The 24,343-nt window shown below is 47.8% G+C and overlaps 1 protein-coding gene across 2 annotated transcripts in view; it reads left to right on the forward strand.

Annotated features, from left to right (window-relative positions):
* Nucleotides 1-278: 278 nt before the first annotated feature.
* IDS (iduronate 2-sulfatase) overlaps nt 279-24,343 on the forward strand; it is a 28,528-nt gene continuing 4,463 nt past the window's right edge. The window contains exons 1-9 of one of the 2 annotated variants that reach the window (XR_010660392.1): nt 279-527; nt 928-1,064; nt 1,602-1,779; nt 4,284-4,372; nt 6,046-6,246; nt 7,652-7,822; nt 9,958-10,084; nt 11,904-12,077; nt 23,325-23,419. Coding sequence is in view for 1 of the 2 variants with exons in the window: in XM_065915183.1 (XP_065771255.1) it covers nt 434-527; nt 928-1,064; nt 1,602-1,779; nt 4,284-4,372; nt 6,046-6,246; nt 7,652-7,822; nt 9,958-10,084; nt 11,904-12,077; nt 14,683-15,155 (1,644 nt within the window). In the remaining variant the exon portion in view is untranslated. Of the gene's footprint in view, nt 528-927; nt 1,065-1,601; nt 1,780-4,283; nt 4,373-6,045; nt 6,247-7,651; nt 7,823-9,957; nt 10,085-11,903; nt 12,078-14,682; nt 19,308-23,324; nt 23,420-24,343 lie in introns of those variants that run through there. The other variant, XM_065915183.1, reaches the window with a different exon arrangement.

The raw sequence follows: 24,343 nt of genomic DNA on the forward strand, positions 1-24,343 counted from the left end.
GAAGGACTTCCAGGTGAAAAGCATTGCACGAGCAAAGGCAAAGAGGTGGGAAACTGCTGGTTGAGGACAGTGGTTGCAACGGAAATCTTTGAGGACACCTGGAAAGACTCCTTGTGCTCCTGTCCTAAAGGAGCGGAGGGCCACCGCGAGACGCTCGGCCAGGTGGGCGGGGCCACCGCTCCCCGCGAGGAGGTCGGCCAGGTGGGCGGGGCCGCGGGGCGGGGCGGGCGCTTCGCTAGAGCCAGGGCCCCGCCCACTGTGGCCCGGATCTCGCGCAGGCGTAGTCGCGCTCGGCTAGGGTTCGGCTTGTGCGGCGGCTTATAACCGCCTCTCGCCGCTTTCCCGAGTTTCTGATGAGGGACAGGAGGCGGGGGCGGCCCGGCCCTGCCGAAACCTGTAGCCGTCGCCCTGGAGCGGCTGCTTTGGGGCAGAAATGCCGCCATCCAGCCGTTCCCTGCTATGGCTTGGCCTGGTGCTGGGTGCTGTCTGTGCCTCCCGCGAACCCGCGGCGCCAGGCAATGCCACAGGTGCGTCTTTCGTCCCTATTGCGGGGCTCCGTCTCCTTCCCTGGCTAGGTCCCTCGTTAACTCCCTCGCTCCTTCTCTCCTACCATTCCGTCCATCCTTCCTCCCCTCCCTCCTACCCACCATCGCTTCTCCCATCCCTCGTGCCCTCCCTCCCTATTCTTACTCTCCTTCCTTCCCTCCCTCCCTCATCCAGGCTTGAGGCCATGGCCAGAGCCTAACCTTGCTTGCCACCCAGCACTGGGGCTTCCTCTGTGCGCCCGCTTCCACTCTCCCTGGCTTGGCTGGCTGGGCTGTCAAGGCTTCGGTGCCAGCCTTAGGCCTCTTGGTACCCTAGCATCTGCCACTGGTGGGGTTTAGGTGTCAGTCCAGGTGATCTCACTGCAGCCCTTCCCCCGTGCAGATCCTCTGAATGTCCTTCTCATCATCGTGGATGACCTACGCCCCTCCCTGGGCTGTTACGGGAACAAGCTCATAAGGTCCCCAAACATCGACCAGCTGGCCTCCCGCAGCCTTCTCTTCCAGAATGCCTTTGCCCAGGTATGTCTGGGCACCTCTGGGTGTGCCCCCCTCCCACTGTGCACTGAGGGTTGTGGGATGGCGTCTCTTTATTAAAGGGGAAATGGTGGTTGAGAAAACCTGGTTGTCCACTGGCAAGACAGCTGGTTGCCTTCAAAGGGAACTTCTCCTGGGGTGGAGGGTGTGCCCTGGTCCTACTGTAGTGCTCAGCTTTCTTCCCCACAGTGTGGATGGCCTGGTACTGAGAAGGAGGGGGTGCTGCCATGGTGGTCCTCCCCCCTGTGCCCCCCAAGACCCTGCCCGCTCCGGGCCCCAGAGAGACGCCATCAGGCAGAAGGACACAGTCATCTGCTGGATGGAGGGGCTGAGGCCTTCCGCTCCTCTCGGGAAAGACTTCTTTCTGGCATGAGGCCCAAATCCAGCTGGTTGGCTTTGAGATCTGCATGACTCAGCCGCCAAGCTGTTAGCTGAGGACCCGGGAGGTTGCCTGGTTACCTTTTAGCTGCCAGACGTTGTTTTCCTCTGAGGACGTGTCCTTTTGCTTCTGCTCCCTACCAGCAAGCCGTGTGCGCCCCGAGCCGCGTGTCCTTCCTCACTGGGAGGAGACCAGACACTACCCGCCTGTATGACTTCAACTCCTACTGGAGGGTGCACGCTGGAAACTTCTCCACCATCCCCCAGTACTTCAAGGAGAACGGCTACGTGACCATGTCGGTTGGAAAAGTCTTTCACCCTGGTACTGCTTGCCCTGCAGAGTCTGGGTTCTCTCTTTTTTCGTGCCTGGGGACTGGAGACCCCTCCTGGGGCTGGAGTTCTCTCTGCAGAGGCCTTTTTGGGCTTGGTGGACACCTTGTTAGTCACTGATGTCTTTGTCCAAGGTAGCACTTCTCACCTTGACTTTGTGTTCTCACCCAAAGTGAGAAATGGTAGAAGAGCTTTTTCTTCCTTTCGGATACTGGTGATGGGGGGAAGGAAGCGGGGGCCAGCATTGCCTGTGAGTCCAGCTCTGCACCTGACCCCCTGTACCCTGGGCTCTCTGGCAATAAAGTAAGATCTGGGCAGCTCTGTTGACTTGCCTGGTGAAGAGGCTGCAATTTTGGGGGGGTTGTCTGCCCACTGTCTGTGAGTTAGGTCAGAAAGAGGGGAGTGAGCTGGTACCAGGGTCTCTGACCTTCAACACTACCTGGTGAACTGGCTCTCTTTAATGCCAAAATGAGAATGCTGAAGCACATACTTTAATTTTTTTTTTTACCTTGAAGTAATTCATGGTTATTTTGCAAAAAGTTGGGTGGAAAAGAAGGAAAGTATAAACTAAAGAATATAAATTACTTGTACTTGTGGCACATGGAGAAGAGTTGTATTTTGATGAGTGCATTATTTTTCTGATTTGAGCTTTTCCTGTATATGTATATATAGTTATATGCTGTGAGTGTTTTAAGCACAAACATTTTCCCATGTAGTGACTATTCACACCATCATTTTTAATGGCAGCATGGTGGTCTAACAGAGACATGTACAGTAGTTTAGTCCCCCTTGTTTTCAGGTTCCCTCACTTCCATTGGATGAGCATCTCTGGAGGCAGAGTGAACTGCTGATGGACAGTAGCAGTGGGGTGTGGGCCCCTGGCTTCTGGTCCCAGCTCTGCCACTGCTTTGTTGTTGTTCCTCACCTAGTCGTGTCCAAATCTTTGCGACCCCATGGACTGCAGCACACAGGGCTCCCCTGTCCATCACCAACTCCCGGAGCTTGCTCAAGCTCATGTCCATTGAATCAGTGCTGCCATCCAACCATCTCATCCTCTGTCGTCCCCTTCTCCTCCTGCCTTCAATCCTGCCACTGCTTAGCTGTGCAGTTGACCTCGGGCAAATCGTTCATCATCTTTGATTCTCCCATTCCTCCTCTGGGAAGCTGGAGTGGTAGCTGCCTTGATTTCCTTCCCAGGGGAGCATGGGGGTGCGTTGTGAGCCCAAGCTCTGTCCCATGTAGCACTTATCAGGAGGGGCTGCAAAATTGGGCCCAGTTTTGAAGGCGAATCTGCCAGGAATCATGTTGCATGGCCAAAAGGCTGGCAGCACTAGAACTTTCTGCTCCCATCTTGACACCCTCGCCTGAGAACCACTGGAGGGAGAGCCCGAGAAAGGAGACACAGTGGAGGGGAGATGGTGCTTCAGGAAGGGGGCCTCCTTCCTCCCAAGAATGAGCTCATGGGATTGTCTTAGTGGGGACAAATGTAGCACTGCAGCCCTCGTGAAGACACATTTTTCAAGAGAGTCTTTGTTCTCAAGAACCAGTTCTGTCAGGGAGGGGCCTGCTCGAGGCTGACTTGGCTTTCTTGACTGAGTGCCTGGCCACCACCCTGATCCTCTGGCAGGCTGGGGGTGGGGTTTTCTCATGGGTGTCACTTCCCCAGGGAGGAAACTGAGGCTGGGGAGATCAGGTCACTCGCCCGAGGTTGCACGGGCACGGAGGGCAGTGCTGGGGTTTGGAGCAGGTCTGTGAGCCACATCTTGGTGCCTGTGCTGTTGAGAAGCCCTCTGCCTGATGTGCCTTTGCCTCAGGCCCACCTTGCCCAGCTCGTCAGGGCAGTCCCCTTGTGTGCTCGTGCTGCCCTCGCTCCTCCCCACTGAGCCGCACAGGCTCTCCCTCCCTCTGTCCAGGGCCCTCAATGCCCCCCCTGCCCGGACCCATGTCCCCTCTGTGCCCAGGGCTCCCCGCTTCCACAGTGCTTCTCCTCCCCAGGCAGCTGCTGTCCTTCCTGGGTATTGCACCTTGTTATGTTGTTTTCCCAAATAGACTGTGGACTACTGAGGTTGGGTGGGTTTCTGTGTCATGAACGAGCACTGGCCCTGATGTCCTAAGTCAGGGGTTCAAGTCCCATTCCCCTCGCTTCCTGTCTGTTTGGTATCCAACAAGGCTCCCCCTTCATGGAGCTTCCCTGGCCTAGCCATCCCTGGTTGTGCCCGTGCCCCTGCTGCCTTCCTCGTTGGGTGGGGAGAGGTGTCAGTGAGGGCTCTTCAGGGCCAGGTCCAATGCTCAGGGCTCAGGAAGAAGCCCAGAGGGACAGCTCCTGTGAGGACTTCTTGTCATCTGGCCTAGCTCCTGATCTCATAGATGAGGTGACTGAGGCCAGAAGAGGGGGTTGGCCCTTCCCCAGTTGTGTGCAAAGTGTACATTTTGGGTGGGGAGGGCATTGAGGGACCCGCCATGCTGTATTTAATGACTTTTCCTTTTCCCCCCAAGGGATATCTTCCAATCATAGTGATGATTCTCCATATAGCTGGTCTGTTCCACCTTATCATCCCTCCTCTGAAAAGTATGAAAACACCAAGGTGAGACTCTGAAAGGGGTACTGTTCTGAAGAGGAACCTCTTATTCTCTGTCTACCAGATTAAAGTTAACTATTGCATGTATTCTATGTTCTTTCTAGCTGGTTCTATGGTGAGCTTTGTGGCTTTGGTTTGTGTTCATGACTTGACAGAGACAAGTGTTAGGATCTTTAGCATTAGGTCCAGTGGAGAGGTGGCTGAGTTTTTAGAAGCTGGCTGGGATGTGTCACTCTAGAAACTTCTGCTCTAATGTGTAAGACTTATTTAATGGCTCCTTTGTGCTCCCTCTGGAGAAAACTCTGTGCAGAGGGTTAGAGGAGATGGTGAGACATGGAAGGGAGAAGACAGACCTGTGCTTTGAGCGCCTCAGCCCAGATGGGGAGAAAGGCTTTCCAACTGTCTGTCTCTCTGTCTCAGGCCTAATGGATGTGTTCTGGTGCTGAGACCTTTGATAGACCTTTGATAGACCTTTAAAATTTTAGAGCATTATGAAAAAAAGGAGTCTATAAGGAAACTTAGTGACGGTTCAGAGGATTCACCATCCCCCCAGTGTATAAATGCAACTAAAACTCACATTTAAGAAATTCAGAACACCAGCTAGAGCACTGAGAAGTGACATGTTTCTTGGAGGTTTTTAGAGCCATCATGTGGGAGAAGGGTGTGGACTGGGGGAGATTGGTGAGATGCAGAAGAATTTTCTAAACTCATGAAAACTTTCATTTCAGAATACAGTGAAAGTCAGGGGGCTCTGACCTTTGGCCAATAGCTTGAGTGTTAACAGAATAAGGTTGGAAGACTGCATCTCAAGCCTTCTGTTCCCTGAGATCATCTCCCTACTTTTAGTGGCCTCACAAATGCCAGGTCCATGAACCCATCCCTCATATCATTCTCAAAAGTGATGGGTCTGACTGCACCACATCCCCAGGGGTGTTGCAAGACCATGTGAACATGGCAGCTGAGTGGGTACTAAGAGGCAGGTGGTGGCTGTCCTGGCCAGGGCGGCGTGGACAAGGCAGGCCTGTGAAAGGATGCTCCTCAGCGAGACCTAGCAGCAGCTGCCACTGCCTCTGGGTGTTTGTGAGGTAGAAACCATGGTCCAAACTGAAATTGGCCTTGTGGCCAACGTGTCTGCTTTAGGAAATGAAGAAGTAGGTTCAGTTCCATCCTGTGCATGATGTACATGAGGACCTCAAAATTCTACCAACTATCACTTTTTCCAGTTAACTGCAGCCCTGTCATTTAGGAGCTTTAGTCTGGCTTTGAAATTGAAAACATTTTTTTTTCATTTCCTTAATGACATTAAGTATCTCTACATGTAATTATTGGCCATCTGTTTATCTTCTTTGGGGAAATATATATTCAAGTCCTTTGGCTATGTTTTTTATTGTTGAGTTGGAGACAGCTATCTTTTTTATCATTAGTTTACTTGCGTTTCCTTTAATTAATTATGATGTAGAAACAGAAGATACACAACAGGAAGCTAAGTGCTGGTGGACTTCTGGCCTCTGCCTGGAAAACAAGAAGCACTTCTGTGTTTCGGTACTGCTTCCTGTGTGCCTGTCTAGTCTAATACTTAATGTTCTAGAGGTAAAAAAAGCTGAATTGGTTGTGTGAAACTCTCATGGCTTCTGTTTCTTGCATTTAAAAAGTTGATTTTATATGTTTTGTTTTGAAAGACCTGTAGGGGACCGGATGGAGAACTCCATGCCAACCTGCTGTGCCCCGTGGATGTGTTGGATGTGCCTGAGGGCACCCTACCTGATATGCAGAGCACTGAGCAAGCTATACAGTTGTTGGGAAAGATGAAAACATTGGCTAGTCCTTTCTTCCTGGCTGTGGGGTACCATAAGCCACACATCCCCTTCAGATACCCCAAGGTGAAGAGCTGGCTGAGGGCTGATCCAGCACAGCTGTGATAGCTGGGTCATTGTAAAGGTGGCCACATCTGGCCATCCCCAGTCACCAGGGCTGCCTGATGGCACTGGTGTACTCAGTGGTGGGATGCTGGGTTTCAGAGGTCAAGGCTCCTTCTTAAGGAGACTTAGGATAGTAATCTAGTTGGAAATGCTGTGTTTTCTCCTTCCTCCACTGGAGGGTTTTTTCCTTGGATACAGTGAGTCATGTAGGGGTGGATGGTGAAATCATCATGGAGAAGGGCGACAGAGCTGGCCACCCTAGCCCACAATAAGGGATGGTCCCTGGGACACCCCTCCAGGGGCTGTGCAACCCTAGTCAACTTAACTGCCTTTCCCCTGAGCTTTGAAACACAGGGCCCTGTGTGGCTTGTTTGAGCCTCAAATCCTGTGCTTACATGCATATTATTTAGAGTATTTAGTCACTTCTTTTGCAGAATATTTTTCAGTTTTCCCTATCATGTTTTCCCTGGGCCTAAGCAGCCCATCCTTTTGGTTTCACAAAGCAGGCCTGTTGTTTGCGATGGGAGTGGAGACCAGAGGCTGCTCTCTGATGCTGTGGTTGTCTGCCTTTGACTGGCCCAGGGCATCGGGCCTTCCTTGCAGGACCTGTCAGCCCCCTTGCCAGAGGGGGACTCACTTCTGTGTCCCATGCAGAAGGAGTTAGCCTACCTCTGGGCCTGCTCATGAGGTTTGACCTTGGCCCAGCTTTGGGGAACCTGACTCCTGGGAGTGAGTGTTCTCCCCTCTCCCAAAACTGCTGAGTGGCTCTCTAGGCCTGGACTGTCCACAGAAACCCCTGCTTTCCTGCCTCAAGTCTGAGATTTTGATCTGTGCAGGCAGAAAGTACCTGGGTGAGCAGCCTCGTCAAAGCCCTAGGCGGTGAGGCTTTCATGATCCTCTGCTTCCCTGCTGGCAGTGTGGCATAAATGTCAAACAACTCATTGCTGGGGGAATGACTCACATCCTGTGTGACTGCACTGGGGCTGTTCCTGGTGTCCCCCAGACTGTCCCCTTTGCTGTGTCTCCTATGCTTTCACTGTTATAATCATAACCTGTGAGCTCTCCCAGTGACTGTGAACATGAGAGTGGTTCGGGGAGCTGGCAACAACTCTCCACATGTTTTCTAGTTGGAGGGGAGGTGGTGACAGAAATAGGAGGGCATCGGTCCCTGTGAAGGAAGAGAACTGTCACTGATTGGTTTGCAGGAAACCAGTCAAGTGATTGCATTAGCACTGGTGTCTCGTGACAGTGACTTTCAGGCGGGGAGACACCTGTGTCAGTGCATCACAGGTGGAGAGAAGAGGCCCAGCCTGTGCCTTTGCCAGAATAGTGACAACCTGGTGGCTTTGTGTGCTCTTCCCCCAAGGAATTTCAGAAGCTATATCCCTTGGAGAACGTCAGCCTGGCTCCTGACCCCCAGGTCCCCGCTGGTCTTCCTCTGGTGGCTTACAACCCCTGGATGGACCTCAGGCAGCGGGAGGACGTCCAAGCCTTAAATCTCAGTGTGCCCTATGGCCCTATTCCTGCTGATTTTCAGGTACCAAGTTTCTATGTGTGAAGCATCCTGTGGAGCACAGGGGTCAGGGGTGGATGTGCTGGGTAGATTGACAAATCTCCCCTTCAGCATCCCTATTCCAAAGAAGGGGGTTGTCGGGAGACTTGGGAACTCACTGGCTGGGGCCCCAGGATGGAGATGAGCCCTGGGTGACCCTCACTAATGGGAGATGCTGTTGAATCCAGGTGACAGTCTGTCAGGTAGAGGGTGGTTGGTGACTCCTGTGCTAGCTGAAACTCTGGGTTTGCTGGTCCTGGTGAGTCTCCTCTTTGGGAAAGCTGTGGGAAAGCTGGCTTAGTGATGGGGCCTTGTTGCAGAGGGAGCGGGGCACACACATGGCCAGCGCTGTCTAGCTGCTGTGTCTGGGGTCCATTTGTCATGATGTGGGGATAGAGCAATTCAGGAGTTGGAATCCTTGTGCTGACTTGTCAGCCCCCCCTTCCCTGAAGTGCAAAGCGGATGTTGAGGACACACTTTCTGGAATATTCCATATGTGGCCCTGCCCTTCTGTTACCACATGAACATTCCAACGGGCCCTCTACATGGGAAGGCAGACAACAGTGTTTTCACACTGTCTTCCCGTTGGAATCGCCGGGTGTGCTTTGTGGGAAATGCAGGTTCTCGGACTCCACTCCCAGCTTCCAGCTCTCTGAGTCAAAGTGGGGCCAGGACACCGTGCAGCCCACACATCTTCATGGGGATTCTGATGCAGGCGGCCCAGGAAGACACTGAAAACATGATCTTCTTCCTTCCCATGAAAAAGGCAGGGGCAGTCAGGTCAGCAGACACCTTCTGCTCCAGGAGCCACTTGGGCCGAGAGTCTGGGGAGGGTGCGCGGTAGGCAGCTTGTTGGAGAGAACATGGCTATTATCTCCTGCCAGGTGACAAACGACCCAGAGGAGAGGCCTGCTCATGGCCCCCCTTAGGGTTGAGTTGTGTCCCTCAGGAAGATCTGTGACAGTCCTGACCCCCAGGGCTTCAGAGCGTGACCTTGTTTGGAAGATGTGACATGGGTGAGCTCATGCTGTCATAGGCCGGGCCCACATCCACAGTGACTGGGGTTCTCATGAGAAGAGGAGAGAGACAGCAGAAGGACTCCACGGGTAGTTGAGGCAGAGGCTGGAGCCCCAGAGATTGCAGCCACCACCCTAAGCTAGAACATTCTTCTCCTGGAGCCTTCAGAGAGAGCCCAGCTCTGCCTACACGTTGAGTTCAGACTTCTGGCCTCCACAACTGGGAGACAATCTGTTTCTGTTGTTTTAAGCCACTAAGTATGTCATACTTTGTTAGAGCAGCCCAGGATATGAGTACAGCTTTATGGCATCTTTGGCGTGACTCTCAGAGTTTGGGACAGTAAGCATCTGCCTACAATGTGGGAGACCTGGGTTCGATCCCTGGGTCGAGAAGATCCCCTGGAGAAGAAAATGGCAACCTACTCCAGTATTCATGCCTGGAAAATCCTACAGATCGAGGAGCTTGGTGGGCTACAGTTCATGGGGTCGCAGAGAGTCGGACACGACTGAGTGACCTCACTTCACTTCACTTCACTTCAGAGTTTGGGAGGTTGAGGCGTCAGTTTCTGTGTACATGGTCATTTTTGGGACTCATAAGGATATGTGAAGGAGACAGAAGTGAATAGTAAGAGGCATATCTATCCACTGTGATCTGTGCCCAAAAGTGAAAGCCAATTTGCTGACTTGCCCTCAAAAGTGGGAATTTGGCTGTGGCTGTGGAAGGCACTAGTGGTAAAGAACCTGCTTGCCAATACAGGAGACATAAGAGATGCAATTCCAATCCCTGGGTCGGGAAGATCCCCTGGAGAAGGGAAATGGGAACCCACTCGGACAAGAATACTCCAGTATTCTTGCCTGTAGAATCCATGGACACAGGAGCCTGGAGGGTTATAGTCCATGGGGTCACAAAGAGTCAGACACGACTGAGCAACTTAGCACATACATACGTGGAGGCGAGGGTATGGGGAGGGAATGAGTATTCTATTCTTGTTGAAAATGTCACCAAGGGCACAGGCTCAGGAGGGGCGCTCAAACAAGCACTGTATCTGGGTATGCCATACACATTAAATTGTAGTCACTTGCTTTACTGTTTTTTATCTGCAGCGGAAAATCCGCCAGAGCTACTTTGCCTGTGTATCATATTTGGATACACAGGTCGGCCGCCTCTTGAGTGCTCTGGATGACCTTCAGCTGGCCAGCAGCACGATCGTGGCACTTACCTCAGATCATGGTAAGTGTTTTGAAATGGCCCTGGCGAGTTACTCAAAGCATCTTAACTTGTCTGTGAAAACTTCCCTAGCTTGCGTGAAATAGATGTGTATTCTCTTCCGTGAATCAGGAGTGCCCTGAGTCTGCAGTCTTGGGTGCTTTTGTATCCACCTTGTTAGACCCAGGACTTCTCTCCATGGAGGCCAGGCCTCTTTTGAGTCAAAGAAGTATCTTAGCTGGTGGAAGTGGGTAGGTGGGACTAATCTTTCTTTCTTGGTGAACTCAGCAGGAGCCCCCATTTCTCACCGAGAGGGTTGGAGGACTCTTAGTTTGTCTGAGGAGGGTGCAGAACAATGCTGGCAGAGCCCAACATGGCCTTCAGGCCTGATCCCCGCTGTCCTGTCTGCTGGGATCCTGGGGCTCACTACTCTGGGTCTCTAAGGCAGTTTCCCACTTGTTCCAATAATGAAAATATCTTTTTAAAAGAATTCTTTTCTGAGGTGTGTTTGGGGCCAGTGAGTCCCTTTCCCCATGTACCTGTGCCTCAGTTATCCACTCACAGCAGTCTTGTTGGTCTCATCCTCACCCACACCCCTATCCCCAAATTGTTTTCAAGCCAGGCTCAGGTAGTTCAGTTTTCTAAACAGTATCTCTAATAAATTTGGCTCTTTTGAAGTTTGACTATAGTATCAGTGTCCTACTTAGAAACAGGAAAATAATTCTCTAATATTGTCATATATGAAGTGGGACAATTTTAGATCATAGCATGTGTTGCATGTGTTCATTGTGATGAGAAAGAAGCACACAGAGCACACTGCCCTTTATCCCACTTGCCCAGAGCTAACTGGTGCTGACAGATAGGCATCCATTCTTCGTCATTCATATACATGGGACTCTATGTCATGAGTGTGTATGTGCATAATGTATAGCTATAAAACATGGCAAGATCGATTGTGCTTATGTCCTGTTTTGTTCCCTGGTTTGTTTTTTCCACTTAATGTTATAGGCAATTCTCTGTGTCATTTCTCACAAGCCTACCTTACACCTTATAAAGACTCATAAGTTAAGTATGGAGGTGTCATAAGTTTTCACTGTTTCCCTAATGATCTGCCATCACCTTTGGAACCCCCTTCTCAGTGCCCAGTTTCCTCCTCCAGTGCTACCATGGCCCCTGAAGCCCTGTGAAGGCCAGGCCAGCTGGAACCTAGCTTCTGCTCTGAGGCAGTTGCACTTGATGACAAATGGCCCTTCCCAAAGGGCCCTCCTGGGATTGCCTACATCCGAACTACAGAAGCCTTCTTGAACCTGTACATGGCAGCTTGACATGATTTTGTTTATTTTTTAATATGAAATACTTAATGTACAGTCTCTCTGTTTTATATTTTTTATATCAAAAAGGGCACTCGAAGTGATTGGAAATTGCCAGCTTGGGGTATTCAAGCTGTCTTTTGCAAGAGGTATTTTAAAGGAGGCTTAGGAGTTGTTTTTAAATCAAGGTTAAGCATGTGGAACCAGAAGTTATTTTCTTTGGTCTGTGGTGTTTTGTAAAAATTGAAAAAGATACACATGTCTTTTTAAAATGTGAGAAATTGTGCCTCAGTCTCAGAGATCTTGTTTTTGTGGTACACACCTACAAGTGTAAACCTGAGCTTGTGTGATTTGAGTCACAATGACTCCACCTCTTATCTTTCTGTGTGGTAATTCTAGCGGAATTTCTTCTAGATGCTGAGTTTTTGCTTCCTCTGGCTTTTACAACAGGGAATGAAGTGGTGTCTGACTGAAGTGAGCAAGCTGTGAGGTGCTGATTCATATTCTGTCATGCTCTGATTTTTGTGAACCAGGATGGGCTCTCGGTGAACATGGAGAATGGGCGAAATACAGTAATTTTGATGTCACTACACGAGTGCCTCTGATGTTCTATGTTCCCGGAAGGACAGCCCCACTTCCGGTGGAAGGCGAGAAGTTTTTCCCTTACCTCGACCCTTTTGATTCCGTCTCAGAAGCACCAGAGCCAGGTATGGAAATGCAGAAGTGATGCTGCTTGACAGCAGGGGTGCCTTTAGTTGGTACAGAAACCCCCTCACCACCCAGCGCAGCTTTTTCTGCCTAGGGCAGGGGAGCAGTAGAGCCAGAGTTGGTGAGGGTGGCCCCTGTCCATGGGGGGCTCGGAAGGGGGAGGGGCAGAGTAGGGGCCACCCCAAGATGGGGAGAGCCATCATGGAGGTGACAGCAGTGTGCTCTGAGCTCAGGGCAGGGGGCAGGGGCTTCCCCCTTACAGGTGAGCAGAAGTTCATTACCTGCGCCCTTCTAGCTGGGACTCAGCCCTCTGCAAGGGGACATTAGCCACCTCAGCTCCTCCATCAATGGCTCTTGTTTAAATTTTTCTTGGTTCTAGCCCATCATTCTGGCCTTTCTGGATCTTTCCAAGTTTGCTCTCTACTGCCCAGTTTTTTTCTGAACCTTTGATTTTTGTGTGCTGCATGCACTGTCTTCTTTCATGTCATTGATAAAAATGTTAAAACAGTTTGAAGACATGACCATAGACCTTTATTTGGTGGGAGAAATCTTCTGACAGGTTGAGAATCCTTTTTGAAACTTCAGAGGGGAGGTGTTGAGCAGTTTATAAATTGATGTTGCTGCACTGTCATCCCATTTCTTTCCAAATTTTCTCTCAAGCCTGTATGTCTTCTTTGATCTTTGGACTTGGATTTCCAACAGCCAGTCTAACGTGCCCAAAGCTGAATATTTGACCTTTGACTTTAAGCCTTTGACACTCTTCCCCTTCTCAGGAAATGGCAGTGGTTGCCCAGGCCAGAAAACCATGCTGATAGCGGCCCATCTTTTCTCTTACGGTCTGCGCTGTATGAGCAGTCTTTCAGCACTCTTACCACTCTTCATTCAGAATCTGTCTACACCATTTCTCCCACTTACTGCCACCATCATGCACCACACTGCCATCTTCTCTTGCTAAAACCTCCTGACTTGTGCCCTTGATCCCTAGAGTTTTTCCTCAGTGAGCCTGATGTTAACAGCTTCAGTGAGCCTGTTAAATCCCAAGCAGGTGGTTTCAGAACCCTACTCTGGGGCCTCCTACATGCCTGTCTCAACTCTGAGTGAAAAGTTATTACAATGGCTGGCTGTCACCTGGGCCCCCCGTATCTCCCTGAACTCATGTTTTTCAAACATCCAGGGCAGCTATCTTGTACAATATTCCTCAGTCTGGCTTTGACTGCTTCCTGAGAACTAGATTCAGGGTAAACCCTTTGGACACATGCTGCACACTGTGAGGTTGTGGGCTCCACCTGTATCCCATTGGGGACACTTCATGGTGGCCTGTGCCATTATTAGTGATGTCAAGCTGGACTATCTGGTTAAGGTGGTTGTGCTAGACCGACCTTGCCGTTGTAAAGGTATCTTTTAAAAAATAGTCTTTACCTTTATTTTTATTTTATTTACAAACCAAATGTGTTGGAAATAAAATTGAGCCATATAAAGAAAACTCTTAAAGATCCAGAAAGGCTAGAGTTATGGCCCAGAGTCACAGTAAATTTTAACAGGAGTCCCAATAAAGTTCAGGATTTAGCCTTTAAAGATAAATCAGCAACAATGAGATATCATTTCATACTTGTTTGAATGGCTGTTATCAAAGCAGAAAACGGCAGCCAAGGGTGTGGAAAAATAGGAACCTTCAGGCCTTGCCAGTGGCAGTGTGAAATGGTCCAGTCCCTGTGGAAAAGAGTTTGGTGGGTCCTCAAAAAGTTAAACATAGAATGATCGTGTGACTTGGCAGTTCCACTCTTAGGTATATATCCCACAGAACTGAAACCAGGTACTCCAAGAAAACTATGTAGAAGAATGTTCATAGCATTATTAGTAGCCCAAAGGTGGGAGCAACCCAAGTGTCCATTGACAGATGAATGGATAAGCAAAATATGGCACATCCATACAGTGGGCTATTGTCCAGCCTTAAAAGGGAAGGAAACTGATGCATGCTACGACCCGGGTAGACTCTGAAGACATGATGCTGAGTGAAAGAAGCCAGGGCACAAAAGGACAAACACTATGTGATTCCATGTCTGTGAGGGGCCTAGAGCAGTGGACACACAGAGACAAATAGTGGAAGGGTGGTGCCAGGAGCTGGAGGTGTCGTTTCACAGGGACGGTTTCAGCTGCGCAAGGTGAAGAGAGTTCTGTGCTGGGTGGTGGGCATGGCCATACAACAGTGGGAAAGTCCTGAGTACCCTCAGCCTGGGCACTAAAAACTGGTCACAGTGGCAAATTTCATGTTGTTTGTATTACACAACAATAAGAGGGAAATGGATGAGATGCAGATACCCAGAAAGGAAGGATCAGCCAGGCAATGCTGTGAGACTATCCTCAACAGACTTTCCCCAGCAGTCTGGGCCTTGCCTGAGTCACCCACACACTGGTGGGTCCTACATTTAAATCGTTTCTAAAAGTGCCAGCAAGCTGAGGGCACCTTTATTCTCCCCTGCTGTTGGGTGAGAACCTGAATTGGCTTTGTTTCTAAAGCTCTTGGGCTAAAACTAAATGCTGTAAAAGAACACAAGTCAGCGTGTGGGGCTGTAACCTGCTCCACGGGGTGGCTTCCTCTTTCAGGCCGGCAAACTGAGGACCTGGTGGAGCTGCTTTCTCTCTTCCCCACACTCACTGGACTTGCAGGGCTCCGTGTTCCTCCACGCTGCCCCATCCCCTCGTTTCACATGGAGCTGTGCCGAGAAGGCCGGAACCTCCTGAAGCTCTTTGAGGGCCGTGGTGAGGAAGAGGAGCCCCATGTCCGTGGTAATCCCCGGGAGTTGGTTGCCTATAGCCAGTACCCTCGGCCCGCTGACTCTCCTCAGTGGAATTCTGACAAGCCGAGCTTAGAAGATATAAAGGTCATGGGCTATTCCATACGCACGGTAGACTACAGGTATACTGTGTGGGTGGGCTTCAATCCCCAGGAGTTTCTGGCTAATTTTTCAGACATCCATGCAGGGGAACTGTATTTTGTAGCTTCTGACCCTTTGCAGGATCACAATGTGTATAATGATTCTCTGGGTGGAACCCTTCCCCAATCATTCATGCCTTGAGTTTGCCAACCACAGTGATCATATATAATGCCAGTGAGAGAAGGGATTAGAGCTGGTTATTTCATGATTACCCATACTATTGGAATCAACCCCAGGGGCAGGGAGTCACAACCTGCATCAGTAATTTGGCCTAAGAATATGTAACAGCTGCAACTTGATTTTGTCATTGTAATTGGGCTGAACCTTTTCTTTCTTTTTTATTTTTTTTGTAACAGTCATAGCTTATTTATTGAATGAATAAGCACAGAGTGAGCAAGTTGAAATTGTCATAGCTTCAGCTATCAAGAGCATAGTAACTGAACATAGCACTGTACTCAAGAAATATAATACTTCAATTATTTGTGAAATGTAGTACATTTCAAAATGTAACCACATGTCAAACTAGGTTTGATACTATAAATTCCTGGTTCTTTTGTTTATAATTTAATAATATATCTAATTTAGCCTGATATACTCAAAATATTATATCAACATGTACCCTAGGTTTTTTTTTTAATGTAAACTTAATAATGCTAGATGCCAATACCTGAAAGTCTAGCTCTAACTTTTTCAAGATTGCAAATCTTCAAATCCAAAAACAAAATATGCATGAGGTGATTACTATGGAATTTCTGTATCAAATAATAAATAATGCTAAGTAAACTAGAGGCATGCCATGTATGAGAAATTTAGTTAAAATTTTTCAGAGACTTTCTGGCACAGACAGTAATTTGTTAGCAAGTAATATGACCCTTGAACACCAAGGCCATCTTTAAAAGTCATCTTTATTCACAGTGGAAAATAGTTGAAGGTGTATCTGTACACCTGAATTGAGACATTCAAAACCATTAGCATTCTTCTTCTCTGGAGATTCTTGGTTGCAAACATGTATTTATCCAGGAGGCAGGAAGGAAATAGTCTACTGTTAGTTGCTATTACGAATAACATTAATTTTAGTAAATTCTAAATTCTTTTGAGAACTGTGAAAGCTATTCATTAATATCATATTAGGTGATTTCTAATTCCCCAGATGGTGGTTCTGTATTCACTAAATAAAGTTACCAGGAAAGGCAGGTAGTAGTAATAAGCTTAGCCTATGTCATTTTAAAAATAATGGGATATTCACAGGTCATGTTCACTACATGTTGATCAGTCATCAGTAGTCATCAGAAGAGTGAAGCACTCTGTTAATAAACAGAGTAGTAGTCCTCTATCAAAGTAACTTTTTGTAATTCTTTACACGTGCTGCTTTGGTGTTTAAAAGGTAAATGTTTGTGAACCAAAATACAGCAAATTAATTTACTGCACTGTATTACATTGTAACCAAAAAGGCAAGATATTATAAGATTACTCCAAATCAGTAAAATTTCAAATACAGATTTTTGTTTTTACTAAGCCTACAGTGGAGGCGTATATGGTGACACAACAGTCTTCTAATTGATTCAGTGACTTCGTGTTCTGCCAACAGTTTGTACTTGTGAAGTGAAGGGCCCTGTTCCTCTCTGCTGATCCCATCTCTCTTCTGGAAGCCTTCGCTTTTGTGGATGGTGTCCCTCAGCCTTTTCTTTTTCCTTCTCCATCCTCTCTATTGCTCACATCGCTTCGATGCAGAATTTTACAAGCCAGTTCAGTTTCTCGTGATGTCTTTTCAGGGTATTTACCTTTATCTCTTACTTTACAGTTATGAAGCTTTTATTTTGAAGCTTTTATTTTGAATTCTGGTTGACTATCATCTGTACAGTTTATTGTTTTTCCTCTTTATTTCTTGAAGCACATTCTAGTATCAGAAAATCTCCAAATTGTCCTCTTGCTGAAGTTGTAAGCTGAACTGTGCTGAAAAGAGCAGAGTGACTCGCATTCTGGCTGTCTCTCACCTGCGTGACCAAAGCCACTGCTGGGTCTGCTCGGGGGCGTTTTGCATGTAGATCTGACTCTGCAGGAAGAACTTCTGTCTTCTCTTTTCTCGGTGAGGGCACAGACTCAGAATGCTTCTTCTCTCCTTAGGTCTTAGCTTTCCTTGGCCTCCCTTCACAAATGTCTCCTTTTAGAAACTCGGCTGCGTTTCACATGCAGGGGCATGCTCTTCTAAATCAGCTCACAGGTGATGGTTGTTTTTTGTGTTTTTGACACTGATGCCAGGGTGGAGCCACTTGTGCACGTCTCTAGCATTCATCCAGACGAGCAGCTGCCCTCTGGTTTTCACATATCAAAGCTGACCACATTCCTTATCTTGACCTGGCTTAGGGAAACCACATTTTCATTGCATCACATAGCTTTTCTCCAATCCTGCTGAACTGGACACATTTTATGAATGGTTCTCTAGTCATTCTTTGTAGAAATCCCTATTTCACTTGAGCCAGGGGGTCTTTCATGCAGTTTACTTGAAACCCAGACAAGTGATTTCAGAAATCTTGAGTGGCCCTAATTCAGAGGCTCAGATACACGAGGGGGCAGCTTCTGCTTCAGGGTGTCTGGGCGGCCGTCTGAGAGCCTGCACTTCTGAGCCTGCTCCTCCAAAGAGTGCCCTTTGAGAACTATTGCCACGTGTTTGCTGACCAGTAGCCACTAGGCCCCAGTGACTTTAAATTTCCATGAATGAAATTACAACCAACATTTCAAAAGCAGAATCTCTGTTTCACTTGCCCTGTTTCAAGTGCTCAAGAGCTAGTGTGGGTAGGGCACTGGGACACCCTATCACAGTGCCCTATCACACGTATGAGATAGATCTACAGCCTTTCTGTGTGGCAGAAAGTGGACTGAACAGAGCTGCCCTAGGTTAACTCTAAACTGGTTGACCTGATCCACCTGGCTGTTGACCGGTTCCTCCCATGGGCTGATTCTCTCCTGTTTGCCCGCAAAGGCTTGTCCAGCGAGGAGCCACATGTGTTTGATGTAAGTGTAGAGCAGGGAGTTCCCTCTGCCAACTGACCTCTTCCTCTTCCACCACCATTGCTATCACCCCAGCCCTTCCCACCTCCTTCCCAAGTAGTTTACCTCCCCCCCTCTTTCCTCCCCTGCTCCCCTCAAAATCCATGTGTCTTCCTGAAATCCCTCTTTGATCCTGCCCTTTGAGAACACCGTTAGTGCCTACTTCTGGGTCTACACAGACCTCCGCTGAGCAGTCAGAGTCTTCCCTGACTCCACAAAGCCCCGTTCCTTGGCTGGCCAGTCTGTGAGCTGGTGCCTATCTCTCCTTTGCCGATCCCTCCCTCCCGGCCCGCCCCTAGGTTGTTCCCTCCCCACTTCACCATCCATCCATACATAATCATCTGCCTCAGCCCGCTTCTATGCTTCTACTTCCAAGAGGATGAGGGCTCTGAACTCTCTCGACTGCATTCTTGGATGAGATGAACGTCACTGAAGAATCTTGTGGACACCTTACTTTAATAAAAGGGTTTCTTTTTCTGATTGTAAAATTAATGTGTTAATTTTAGAAAAAAATGGAGAACAGAAACGTAATAAAAGGTAAGAAAACACATCAGTATTTTACACCAAGATAGTCACTAAATATCTTGCCTTTTGGGGGTGTAAATTTTTTACATTGTTGTAATCATACCATGTGCTTTATCATGCAGTTTTATATTCCTATATTCCTATGTGGTTATTACAGATACTTTATATTGGTGGTAGTATATTGTATAGTTTTATCATAATTTCCTAAACTTTCTTTCAGTTATTGGCAATTTAGTCAATTTCCAGATTTTCAGTATTGTAAATAATGTTGTGATAAGCAACTTTGTGAATAAAATGTTTTTGTGTGTTTCACATTAATCTCTTAGGATTGGCACTTAGTGTCAAGTTGCTGAAAGCATCTCCATTTTAGTCCTCTCCTGCTCCCTTAGGATAGTAAAACTGAAAATAAAGCAAACAAGCATACAGATAATACAGACCATAAAAACAAACAAAAACTCCCACCCTCCCAATAAGAGCTGAAAGTAGAATCCTATTTGAGCTTTGAATTATTTACTTATTAATGGCCTTGATCATTGTTCTCTGTGTACATTTGTTGGGCATTTGTATCTCTCATGTGAGTTTGCCTTTAAATTTCGGGTTTTGCTTTCTTAAGTAATCAAACAAATTGCTTTTTTCCTATGTGATTTTTCCCCTGTCTTTTCCTATTAAACATGAGACCCATCCCAATCTAGAGATTTAATAAATATTCATATTCCTCTCCTTTTCTTGTGGTTGATTTTTATACTTAATTTACCCTGTCTCTCCACCCATGATCAGAAGAGTATATATGCTCATTTTGTAAAATTGGGAAGACATGGGAAATGGTGAAGATGACCAGTAGCCACCTCCAGACACCTGGACACCTACCACATTAAATCCTGTGTTCAGGTGTTTTGGTCTAAGGTAATGTTAGTCTGCTTTTTCACATTGCCAGCAGTTCTTGGTTAACAGTTGTCATGACTGCACCACCCTTCCTACGTTAATCTTTTTTTTTTCTTGACAGAAATTCTCAACTTCTGTATGCTTTAAAAAACTGTAGTAAAATGCATATAATGTCCAATTTACCATCTCACACATTATTAAGTGCACACACCATGGATTAAGGACAGTCAGTGTTATGCCGCTGTCACCAGCATCCATCCTCAGAACTCTTCCTCTTGCAAAAGTGAAACTGTCCCCATTCAACAGTTACTGCCCATTCTTTCCCTCCCACAGCCCCTGGTAGCCACCATTCTACTTTTTGTCTCTGAATTTGATTACTTTGTAAACCTCATATCAGTGAGATCATGCATTTAGTTGCATTTTGTGCCTGGCTTCTTTCACTTAGAATAATATCTTTAAGGTTCACCGACGTTGTAGCAGGTACCTTAATGTCCTTCCTTTTTAAGGCTGAATACTGTTCCATGACATGGATAGACTGCATTATGTTTATCCATTCATTCCTGAGGGCACTTGGGGTGTTTCTGCCTTTTGGCTGCTGCAAATAATACTGATGTGAACGTGTGTGTACAAATACCCAGCCCATGCTCACCTCTAAGCAGTTAAAAATGGTGGGGTGTGCTGAGAGATAAGACTCAGCTGGCTACAGAAGGCAGGATTTCTCCAGACTCTAGCAAGGGGCTGGCCCTCCTCCTTCAGGCCAACTTCAGCGATGCCTGCCAGGTGTCCAAGCTGTCCTACCTCACTGTGTGAGAATGAGGGGGTACCCATTCCCAAATGAGACTCAGCTACTTCTCCAGTGCCCAAGTCCAACTGGTTATAGCTCCTCCTCTGAGTCTCAGATTCTGGCCTGGGCTCACATTGAGCTGGAAGCCAGCTGCCAATTTGGCCTCTGCCCATCGTCTCTTTGGGCCTTAGGTACAGCCCCTTGTGGTTGAACCTGCTGTCAACCTCACCCTTCCCACCCTGGGCAGTCTCTTCTGTGAATGAGACCTTGAAGCTGAGAGGGCTGTCACTGATAGGGGCGCTCGGGTCACCATATTGTTGTGATGCTCAGAGCCCTCACTTTTGTTGGGGACTTGCCCTCCACATGCTAACAAAGCTCCTTGGGTGTCTCTTCCATGTACTTACTTGCTGGGGCAGAGGCTGCCTCCCTGTCGAGTCTTTGATGTGCTCAAGAGCCCACCCTCAAGGGCTTTTCTTTGAAACAGGATTTCCTGCCCAAGATGGCTGGGAGCTAATGGCCCTAGTCACCAGACGATGGCCATACTTGGCTCTGGATTCGGGGCTGTGATTCTGGGCCTCTGATGGAGACAAGTCCAAGCTGGAGAAGATAGTTGTGGTTTGGCTTGGCTCTGGATGAGGTACCCGCACAGGATCACGTGGCACAGCCCGGGCAGGAGGAGCAGAGCCCTGGGAAACAAAGATGAGGCCTAGTGTACTTGGCACTGGCCAGAGAGCAAGAGTTAGGATGCGAACAAAGGCCAAGGGTTAATAAGGGCTTTTGCTTTTTCCTGCCTGCAATAGGCACTGGGATTTATGCAGGGGAGAGGGTTTGCAGCAGGACCGAGGCTGACATTTACCAAACCCTTGTCCTAATTTATCATTGTTTCGAGTGTTTTGGACAGAACCTTTTGCGAGTGATTTATATTCAAAACTCATTATTTACTTAACAGGTTTTATCAATTAATCTCTTCCACGCTATTGAAAATGTGGCCTTGTATGTGTGTTAAGTGCACCATGAGTTATTGTATGAATAAATCACATAAATTTGCCATTACCAGTGTGTGCAATTCTTACTGCTGCTTCAAGATGGCTTGCTGCTGCCCTTAAATGAATGAGGCCTTCAGCAACTCTCAGTGCCACAGTCCAGGTGTGCCGTGGGGTGACTGCAGGAGCTGGGGTCATGGTGAGAGGGGTGACTTGCACCAGAGTGTTCTAGAAGCACCTTTCTGGGTGGTGATACTTCTGCCAGCTTGCCCTGCAGTTAGAGACTCCCCAGAAAGGAGGAAGCGAGCAAGGTGGCCAGTCAGTGGGTCTCTGTTTAGGGAAACCAGATATGCAATAGTAATGACTTAGAGGAGGGCCAACTTGTTTTCTTGAAGGAAACGGGTGGAATCCTGGGGTCCCAGCTGGAAAAGTCACCACTCAGTATCTTGATTTAAAAGTGCCTTGGTGAGCCTAGCCTTGTCTCTTTCCACCTGGCCTTGTGGATGACTTTAAGTGAAGAATTGGAAGGTCTTTGAGGATGAAAGTGAGGACTCTGGAAGATCCATCATCCCTTTCCAAATGGGTCAGGACAGATTGGATGGACTGGGTGACCCTAAGCAGGTGAAGTATGTCCCATGGATCTATTTGCTGGCTTGTTTATGGTGACCAGGGAATACATGCATGCAGCAAAAAGTTTAAAAAGCACAGATGTGTATGCAGTCTTCATTGTGTGCAATTCATTTTCTCTTCCATCCTGTCCCTAGCCACCCTGCTGTCTCCTGAGACAAGCATGGTTACAGACTTCTTGTGAAGTGAAATTTGAGAAGGATAAACGTAGTCATAATGAGGCAGGGGGAGGGTGTGGGTGTGAAGAGTTACCCAAGAGAACGGTGTCACATAAAGCTTCAGTGTTTTGACCAGCAGCTTAGAAGGCTGTCCTGGTGTGACGTAGCTGCAGACTACATGAACGAGCATCCAAGAGGAGGGAGGTGATCAGTCCACAGCCAGCCAGCACCTGAAGCATCATATGTAACTGAGGACCTGGAGTGGTCATGGACCCACAGAAGACCCAGTGTGTCCTGTTAGGGACAGCTGAAGGAGGAATGCTCAACTTGGGAAAGAAAAGATTTGGCAGTAGGTGGCGGGGGGCAATGGGGAGCAGAGCAGGGCACTTTGTTGATCTCTGCAGAAGCATCACAGGAAAGGGGATTGGACACGGTTGCTACTGGCCCCAAGGAAAGAAGCTGGAGGGATACAGATGGTCGCTCAGTGAAATGCTGAACTCTCCAACAGCAACTCCGGGTTGGAAAAGCTTGCTTATAGGTGTAGTGAGGTCTGTGTCACCTGAGGTATGTAAGCAACACTTAAGCCAGTGGTTCTCAATGTGTTATTCTTCCCTTGGGGACATTTGGCAATGTCTGGAGTCATTTTTTGTTGTCACAAGTTGGGGGAGGGATGCTAACATTGAGTGGTAAGAGGCCAGGGAGGATAGGAAGCATGCATAGGACAAAAGTCAGTTGGCCCATGTGGCAGGAGTGCCAAGATCCAGAGACCCTGGCAGGTAATCATTTGCTGGAGCACAGCTGACTCGAAACACCCCTTCTGTCTCTGGAACTTTTATGATTTGGGGAAGACACATTCAATTATTAAAGTAGTGTGCTGGGTATATAAGGGGAGTGGCCCTTTGCATATAGCTTTGAAAAAAATCTTTCAAGAGGGCAAGGAGTTTTCAAATACAGGTGAACATTTTCAAACAACAACAAAAGGCTTCTATGGTAGTAATTAATTGGATTACTCCTTTCTTCCTGTCCAGAGATTTTCCCATCTCAGCTTCCTCTCTGATAACAAAAGAGTTATATATATATATACTAGATAATTTATTTTAAAAAATAAGATTGAATTCCTCCCTTATTGCAAAAGTATTTACATATTTATCACAGAAAATATACAAAACAAAGATAATCTAACACCACAGTGAACTCGATGTAGCCCTTCTTGTGCACAATATATGCAATGATTGGACCTTGTTCTGCATCCTGTTTTTCTCCATATTTTACAACCTGCTTTTCTCATTGTATGATCTCTAAGGGCTTCCCCAACCTCAACTTTCTGACATGCAAGTCTGACGCATTTCCATATGAGCAAGTGATGTTGTTTCCTGGAGGACAAAGCCTGAAAACTTGGTATGTCCTTTCTCTCATGACTGCTAATCCATGGGGCTATTTCTATAAAGGTTAGCACCAAAACTGCTGCTCTGCCCAGCACTGACCTTCATATAGTCTTTGCTGCCATCTCCAATCATTTGGATGCATAACCACTTCCTTGGGTTTCCTGCTCCTTCTGCACCCCAGTCCAGTTCACACAGTTCCTGATCTTTGCAAAATGCAAATCTGATCGTGTCACCATTTGTACATCCCTCACAGGCTTTCCTGGTGGCTCAGTTGGTAAAGAATCCACCTACAGTTCAGGAGACCTGGGTTCGATCCCGGGGTTGGGAGATCCCCTGGAGAAGGGTATGGAAACTCACTCCACTATTCTTGCCTGGGGAATCCCATGTACAGAGGAGCCTGGCAGGGTACAGTCCATAGGGTTGCAAAGAGTCAGACATGGCTTAGTGACTAAACCACCACCACCACCTCCAAATGTGTCAATGGCTTCCCAGTGAAATGAGGGCAAGCAGAAATGATTTAACCTGGCCTTTCTGTAGGCACTTCATGGTTTTGTTCCTGCAGACAGGCCTCCAGGTCCTGATGCCTCCTCCTCTTGTCTTCAGGGCCAGCTGGACCCTCACCTCCCAAGAGCCTTCGTCTCTGCTGCTTCTGACTGGGCCAGGTGGCATCATGCCCACCCAACTCCTTCATAGCCCTCAGCTTACTTGTACTTTCACACTTGCTTTGGGACTGATTTCATTTATATCTGTTTCCCCAGGAAGCTCCATGGGGGCACAGAGTGTCCGTTTTTGCACTCTTATCTCCCAGTTCCTAGTACATGGTAATATATACAACCAATATTTGTGGGATAAATGAGTACCTGTGAAGTATTAACGTAATTCTAAATGGTTAAAATGTAGAAATGGAATTTCCAGGTCAACGTGTGTGTGGGGGACA

The sequence above is a fragment of the Muntiacus reevesi genome, chromosome X (genome assembly GCF_963930625.1).
Source record: "Muntiacus reevesi chromosome X, mMunRee1.1, whole genome shotgun sequence".
Taxonomy (NCBI): domain Eukaryota; kingdom Metazoa; phylum Chordata; class Mammalia; order Artiodactyla; family Cervidae; genus Muntiacus; species Muntiacus reevesi.